At 39.4% G+C, this 8,614-nt stretch overlaps 1 protein-coding gene across 1 annotated transcript; it reads left to right on the plus strand.

Annotated features, from left to right (window-relative positions):
- The first annotated feature begins 5,588 nt into the window (after nt 1–5,588).
- Nucleotides 5,589–8,082, plus strand: LOC136766543 (C-C motif chemokine 4 homolog). The gene is made up of 3 exons (XM_066720070.1): nt 5,589–5,775; nt 6,681–6,792; nt 7,050–8,082. The coding sequence occupies exons 1-3, from the start codon at nt 5,706–5,708 to the stop codon at nt 7,144–7,146; spliced, it is 279 nt and encodes a 92-aa protein (XP_066576167.1). The 5' UTR covers nt 5,589–5,705; the 3' UTR covers nt 7,147–8,082.
- The last annotated feature ends 532 nt before the right edge of the window (nt 8,083–8,614 follow it).

Raw genomic sequence — 8,614 nt, forward strand, 5'->3', positions numbered from 1 at the left:
TTTGTAACCAAAAAACCACGGTGTGAAAGTACCAACTATGTTTATATGCAGTGCACAAGATGTTCCACATAACATCAACCCCAGTTCTCGAGTTTCCCTCTTGTAATTATTCCACTTTCCAGGCTAATTACAAAAAATATATACTTTTTCTGCCCTTTTGAAAGCTTGTGTAATTAATGAAGACTGAATGTTTATCGATCAAGAACATTCCTACATAGTTTACTATTTTATTTTTGCTTTGTGTTTTTAAGGAAGTGACATTACTCCACTTAAATCCACAAATAGATGTAGGACAGGTATGATGGGGAAATGCCCCAAAAGTTTCTATATGAATCTTTCATTTGATCTCTCCTAATCCTATGTATTATTCTGAATGCCAATTAATGAGCACCCTTAATGAAGTTTCAAATTAAGGTGTGCAGAATAGCCTATACACATATAGCCTGACTCCAATGTTTCCCACAGTTGGCTGGTAGTGGATCTCTACTATGAAGAGCTTGTCCCATCTCATCATGGTTGTCCCTGCTCAACTGGACTGAGATCTGGTGACTGGGGAGGCCACTGCAGTAAACTGAATTCACTGTCATGTTCGTGGAACCATTCCTGGACAATCCTAGCCTTCTGGCATTGGGACATTATCCTGCTGAAAACACCCATTAGCAGATTAATACACTTCTGCCATGATGGGATGCACCCGATTGGAAAATGATGTTCAGATATCCTGCGGCATTCAAATGCTGCTCCATTTTTATCAAGGTTCCCAATGTGTGCCATGAAAACACCACCAGTAGCCTGCAATGTTGACACGCAGCAGGATGGATGGTATGTACTCATGTATTTTTTTATTTTATTACCCTAGTCCTCCCATCAGCATGAAACAGCAGGAACTGGGATTCTTCAGACCAGGCAAATTTTCGCCAATCCTCCATTGTCCTGTATTTTCGATCCTCTGCAGTTTCTTGTGTTTTGCTGAAGAAGTGGAACTGTTAGGTCATCGGCCGCCATACCCAGTTTGAGTCAAGGTACGACGACCTGTGTATTCTTTTCTGGGTCTTTCGGCACCAGTGTTGTACTGGACAGTCAGATAAACTAGCCTGTCTGTTCCTCAGCACAATTCGTGTCCTCCTTTGGCCTCTTGCCTCAATAAGAGACTGAGAGAAGAAATCGATACGGACTTTGTATTTGTACTTAAACTACGGATTTGGATTGCGGACTTCATTGTTTACTGTTTGTGTTTCATTAGTTATATGTTTAGAGAGGGACCTGTGTTCTAGTTAGTTTAGGCTCAAAGAGGAGCTAGGTTTCTTTTGTTTTTTTTGAGCACCCGCACACTGTATATAAATAATCTGCACTTCTGTATCATACACCTGCCTACTGTTCTCTGAGCCCAAACTTCAGAGCCCAGACACTGTGTCCAATCCCACACAGTGTCACTATATATAGGTATGTGTGTGTGTATACAGTGAGGGAAGAAAGTATTTGATCCCCTGCTGATTTTGTATGTTTGCCCACTGACAAAGAAATGATCAGTCTATAATTTTAATGGTAGGTGTATTATAACCGTGAGAGACAGAATAACAACAAAAAAATCCAGAAAAATGCATTTCAAAAAAGTTATAAATTGATTTGCATGTTAATGAGGGAAATAAGTATTTGATCCCCTATCAATCAGCAAGATTTCTGGCTCCCAGGTGTCTTTTATACAGGTAGCGAGCTGAGATTAGGAGCTCTCTCTTAAAGGGAGTGCTCCTAATCTCAGCTCGGTACCTGTATAAAAGACACCTGTCCACAGAAGCAATCAGTCAATCAGATTCCAAACTCTCCACCATGGCCAAGACCAAAGAGCTGTCCAAGGATGTCAGGGACAAGATTGTAGACCTACACAAGGCTGGAATGGGCTACAAGACCATCGCCAAGCAGCTTGGTGAGAAGGTGACAACAGTTGGTGCGATTATTCGCAAATGGAAGAAACACAAAATAACTGTCAGTCTCCCTCGGTCTGGGGCTCCATGCAAGATCTCACCTCGTGGAGTTTCAATGATCATGAGAACTGTGAGGAATCAGTCCAGAACTACACGGGAGGATCTTGTTAATGATCTCAAGGCAGCTGGGATCATAGTCACCAAGAAAACAATTGGTTACACACTACGCCGTGAAGGACTGAAATCCTGCAGCGCCCGCAAGGCCCCCTGCTCAAGAAAGCAGAAGTACAGGCCCGTCTGAAGTTTGCCAATGAACATCTGAATGATTCAGAGGAGAACTGGGTGAAAGTGTTGTGGTCAGATGAGACCAAAATCGAGCTCTTTGGCATCAACTAAACTCGCCGTGTTTGGAGGAGGAGGAATGACCCCAAGAACACCATCCCCACCGTCAAACATGGAGGTGGAAACATTATGCTTTGGGGGTGTTTTTCTGCTAAGGGGACAGGACAACTGCACCACATCAAAGGGACGATGGACGGGGCCATGTACCGTCAAATCTTGGGTGAGAACCTCCTTCCCTCAGCCAGGGCATTGAAAATGGGTTGTGGATGGGTATTCCAGCACGACAATGACCCAAAACACACAGCCAAGGCAACAAAGGAGTGGCTCAAGAAGAAGCACATTAAGGTCCTGGAGTGGCCTAGCCAGTCTCCAGACCTTAATCCCATAGAAAATCTGTGGAGGGAGCTGAAGGTTCGAGTTGCCAAACATCAGCCTCGAAACCTTAATGACTTGGAGAGGATCTGCAAAGAGCAGTGGGACAAAATCCCTCCTGAGATGTGTGCAAACCTGGTGGCCAACTACAAGAAACGTCTGACCTCTGTGATTGCCAACAAGGGTTTTGCCACCAAGTACTAAGTCAAAGGGGTCAAATACTTATTTCCCTCATTAACATGCAAATCAATTTATAACTTTTTTGAAATGCATTTTTCTGGATTTTGTTGTTGTTATTCTGTCTCTCACTGTTAAAATACACCTACCATTAAAATTATAGACTGATCATTTATTTGTCAGTGGGCAAACGTACAAAATCAGCAGGGGATCACATACTTTTTTCCCTCACTGTATGTACAGCTCAGGGAAAATATTTAGACCACTGCAAAATGATCAGTTTCTCTGGTTTTTACTATTTATAGGTATGTCTTTGTGTAAAATGAACATTTTTGTTTTATTCTATAAACTACTGACAACATTTCGCCCAAATTCCGAATAAAAATATGAATGGAATGACTGCCATACATGTAGAGATGCTGATTTAAGACACATTTGCAGTGGTCTAAATTTTTTTCAGAGCTGTATATACACACCGATCAGCCATAACATTATGACCTCTGACCAGTGATGTGAATAACACTGATAATCTCGTTATCTTGGCACCAGTCAGTGGGTGGGATATATTAGGCAGCAAGTGAACATTTTGTCCTCAAAGTTGATGTGTTAGAAGCAGGAAAAATGGGCAAGCGTAAGGATCTGAGCGACTTTGACAAGGGCCAGATTGTGATGGCTAGATGACTGGGTCAGAGCATCTCCAAAACTGCAGCTCTTGTGGGGTGTTCCCGGTCTGCAGTGGTCAGTACCTATCAAAAGTGGTCCAAGGAAGGAAAAGCGGTGAACCGGTGACAGGGTCATGGGCGGCCAATAATCACTGATGCAAACGGGGGTTGAAGGCTGGCCCGTGTGGTCTGATCCAACAGACGAGCTACTGTAGCTCAAATTGCTGAAAAATTGAATGCTGGTTCTCATAGAAAGGTGTCAGAACACACAGTGCATGGCAGTTTGTTGCGTATGGGGCTGCGTAGCCGCAGACCAGTCAGGGTACCCATGCTGACCCCTGTCCACTGCCGAAAGCGCCTACAATGGGCACGTGAGCATCAGAACTGGACCACGGAGCAATGGAAGAAGGTGGCCTGGTCTGAGTTCAAGGTGTTGACTTGGCCTCCAAATTCCCCAGATCTCAATCCAATCGAGCATCTGTGGGATGTGCTGGACAAAAAAGTCCGGTTCATGGAGGCCCCACCTCGCAACTTACAGGACTTAAAGGATCTGCTGCTAACGTCTTGGTGCCAGATACCACAGCACACCTTCAGAGGTCTAGTGGAGTCCATGCCTCGACGGGTCAGAGCTGTTTTGGCAGCAAAAGGGGAACCTACACAATATTAGGCAGGTGGTCATAATGTTATGGCTGATCGGTGTATATATATATATATATATATATATATATATATAATATACACACACACACACACACATATATATATAGTCGAGGGCATACACAGGCATATGCCATATGCCGTATGCCCACTTAATTTGAGTGGAACTTCGAGTATACCTACGAAGAATTTGTGTATATCCTCCTATAATTAATATAACCCCACCCCCCATTTATATATATATCAAATTTTTCATGTATGTCCAACACCTGTTGTCCTGCCTTTTAAAGACTTCTGAAATGACGAGTGTGTTTATATTGTATAAAAAGTATATCACCATTAAATAAGGAAAGGAACCTATACAGAGAGTACAGAACTACCTTCTATCTTTGAATTATTTTACCACTTGTGCGTGTGACAGGTGTCCATCCTCTGCTTGATCGAATTGCTTTATATTGCATTGCAGTTGAACCATCATGCTTTTGGTAACTGGGATATTTACAGCTGTTAATTACACCTCTTCCATATTCAATTCCCTTTTTCTGAGTGTGGACCCACATTGTTAAAATAAATGTGCCAAGTGTTTGACAATACCCATGTTTTATTCAAGTTTTAATTCATTTAGCTTGTCGAATCAACATCTATACTGTCTGCATGCTATACTTTCAGTTTGTACTGTTTCTTCTTGCCAATGTAACTCCCTTCAAATTCCCAGGACTGAGATCTATCACTGTGCATCATCCTTGGCTGTCTGTTGATTAGCTACACCTAATGCCATACATGAAATAGCATTAGAAGAATGAGAGAATGACAGGGATCGACACCAAAGCAACAAAACCAAAAAGGTTAGAGAAAGGCTGACACCTGGAAAGTACCTGCGAAAGTGTTGTGTAGGGTGTTTTGTTGGGGTGTTGGTGGAGGTTTAACAAGCCAGATAGTCTAGTATTCTGCTTACTCTCTATTACAGAGAAAATATTGTGCTTGTACTAATGCCATTTCCTGTGATATCTGAGTGTGCAATCTCAACATTGCAGGTGGTGGTTCTGACGTTTCCATAACTAAACGACTGACCACAGAAAAATACCAGTGAGGTTCATCTCACATTTTTTTGATATTAACACATAGGTGTATGTTTGAAAAGAAATGACACACTTTATTTCTCTACATCCATTTTGAAGAGCACCTGTAGGACAAGATCTCGTCATTGTCAGAAGGAAATGTTTACTTCAGAGTAGAGGGTTAACCTCAGCTAATACATCTATTTTGAGGTTGAAAGATTTGAAGATACAAAATGTTCATTGCTTGAACTCTTCACTTCCTGTTGAAGACCCGTTGTCTTTCTCATTTAAGTGTAAATGTAAAGCTGTTCCGTTTTTTCAACAAATGACATGTAATGGAAATATTTGACACACCCCCTCCCACATACACACACACACACACACACACCTCCCCCTACCCACCCCCAGCTAATAGACCTAATAGAAGAGGACTGGGTCTGCCTCTTTCAGAAGCCCCAGCAGAACCTCTTGAGACAAACCGCTCCTCGTTCAGCTCCAGACCTGCAGCAGTAAAGATGAAATCCTCCCAGCTGGTCATCGCAGCTCTTCTCCTGGCTGTCCTGTGCTCTTCCACTCTTGGCCAAAGTAAGGGACTAAACCACTCCACTGTTTTATTTGGTATGCAAACTAGCACCCATATATACTGTAACATTGAGAATGCAATATTGTGGTTTTTGTCTTTAATTTGAGAACATCTGCATACATCATAATTGACTGAATTGGTTTTTTCATGTATGGAAAAATGTATGCATTGACTAATATAAAGAGTAGCATCTATATATAATACAAAGTACATTTTTATTTGTATTGGAAGTAGTCAATATGCATTATTGTAGTGCAATGTGGATTTTATGTCCCATTCAGATACACATTGATAAGGTGTTTTGAATTGTAATAATATTTAGTTATAGTTGTATTTTTACTTATGTATAGTTCATGTGATTAATATTATTTTATTATTGTTGTTGTTTTTGCATGAGTTGATCTGAGCAATTCACATAACCAGGTTATTTGTCCTAAACCTCAATTATCTGAAGAATAATTGTGTAATGAAAACGTCAACTGCATGCTAATTAAGCGACACCCTGAACTGATTAGTGACAATTGTGGCCATTCCACGATGGATGTCTATTTGGGATCAAACCAAACTGCAATTAATTGATATTTAATATGTAGGAAACTAAATTAAAGGAAGTGGTTTTAAAAGAGGTTAGGGAAGACAGATAAAAACACTACTAATAAAAACATTCATAAAATATGTTTTATAAGCTATAAGGCCAATTTATTCAATTTTGTTCCAGCTCTTATTCATTTGTCATACCACTGCTTGATAAATTGGTATTGATAGATATTATTAATCAGTGGATGATGTTTTGATCATTTCATCAGAAGTTTCATCAGAGCCCTTAATTTTACATTTTGGCCAATGAGTTGACGGATATTACATTTTTAAACAGCATATTGTAATTGTTCAATATTGTTTCTCTTAGATTCAAATTTACCATCGGAATGCTGTTTCTCCTATTATCCCAAGCTAATTCCTAAAAGGTTGATAGAGCAGTATGAGAATACCCGCTCTGACTGCTCACAGCCTGGTGTGATGTGAGTATTGCTTCATGTTGTTAAAATACTGAAAATGTCCCTGTGCTGAAGGTCAAACTAAACAAAATTAAATAATAATAACTTATGTTTAAATGGAGAAGTTAATATTAAGATTGCACAGGCTTCTGTCTCACATTTGTTTATTCACAGTTATTTTATTAGTATATATATATATATATATATATATATATACATGAACATATATAGAAATGACAACCGGAAGAACTTCAATTAACTCTAAATCTTTTTTTTCCCAGTTTGATCTCACTGAAAAAGATTCGCATCTGTGCAAATCCCAGTGTGCAATGGGTGAAGGATATCATGAACAGACTGAATGAAAAACTTCTCCAGTAATTGCCAATGGTACTTTAAACTTTTGATACAAATGTACCTGCAAAGCTATGAATTTAATTGCCTGATCAGCACCTAACTGAAAGAACTGTGAATCGTTTCTATCCAGTAATACTTTCCTTTCTCAAATTCAGCTTTGATTATATACAGTTTTACAAATATAGCCAATAACTGAGTCATTATTTCAGCCATTATTTTGAATGTATTATTATTATTTTCTTTTCATATTGATTTAAAGAAACAACCTAGCTGCACTTTATATTATAATCTCTTGTCATATAATTCAGCCCAGATTTCTCCCTGTGTTGTCTTTTGTGAGCTCTTGACAGTATGTGTCCATTATCCGAAGCAGGGCTCAATCTGGTGGAAACCACGGCTCATTGTCAGTGCCAAATAAAGCTCTTTCATAAACAGTGACAGGAAGATGGTTTTTACTGTCCCTTGCCTCTTCTTCCTCTCAATGTCTACAGTGTTATTCACCCACACTTCAAAACTTAATGCCAGTTCAACCAGACTTATTTGCATCTGCACTCCTGCGCTGTGTTCATTAAACAAATGCATGAATTTGAAGTACTCTTCAAGTCCTGTTCAATATATTCCAAACTTCCCAAAATGCTACTGTTTGTTTGAAGATTTGTTTTGCAGGCTAATTAATGTTTGCTTGTGCCCAAACCCTGCTATTAATATTCTTGAAATATATGTTTCTATACGGTAGGCCTATTTGAACGTGAAAGAGATCTGTAAATCTGTTCAGGTTGTCTTTCATGAGACAGATGCCATTCTGAAATTGTAGAAAAATCCTAATAGAAAAAAACAAACTATGAGTTAGTTAGCTTGCACTTCAATGCAATTGTCTATATGTTGTATTATTGTAAAAACAGCAGAAGAAAATTGTGTGACTGTGTAATTTTTAAATAAATAACACATTTTGTAATTCCAGTTCTGTCTCCTCCTTGTTTGTGATTGTGGCAGTATAATGCTGTATAATACTTTCTCATGGGATTTAGGGACTGATATTCAAAATTCCCTCTGAATATAACTTTTTTCCGAAACCCGCCTGAGCACTCCACAGTGACTGTTATTGCCACTGTTTGAGCCAGCTTTGTGCATGTATTGGATGACATGTGTATATTCATTATACAACGCTTAAAAAAAAAAAAAGGTTTTCCAAAGCTGTATATGACCACATGTTTGTAGAGCTTGTTGAAAAGCATATTTATATTTCACTTGGAATTGCAGACAATGGTCATATTAGCGGTGTCTAAGCTGATTAAAACACAGCTATGAATTACTACTTGTTTATGTGGCAGAAACATTTTACTCTTCACAAAAAGTTTAAAACACTGGATTGTCTGAAAATCTTATTTTCTCTCACCTGTCCTGCTTCCAAGGGTGTCGTTAGACCCCATTTAGTGAGGCTTCAGCCCCCCTATATTTTCTCCCAGCCCCACTAAAAGTTCTATCACCAAAA

Source organism: Amia ocellicauda, chromosome 13 (genome assembly GCF_036373705.1).
Source record: "Amia ocellicauda isolate fAmiCal2 chromosome 13, fAmiCal2.hap1, whole genome shotgun sequence".
Classification (NCBI taxonomy): Eukaryota; Metazoa; Chordata; class Actinopteri; order Amiiformes; family Amiidae; genus Amia; species Amia ocellicauda.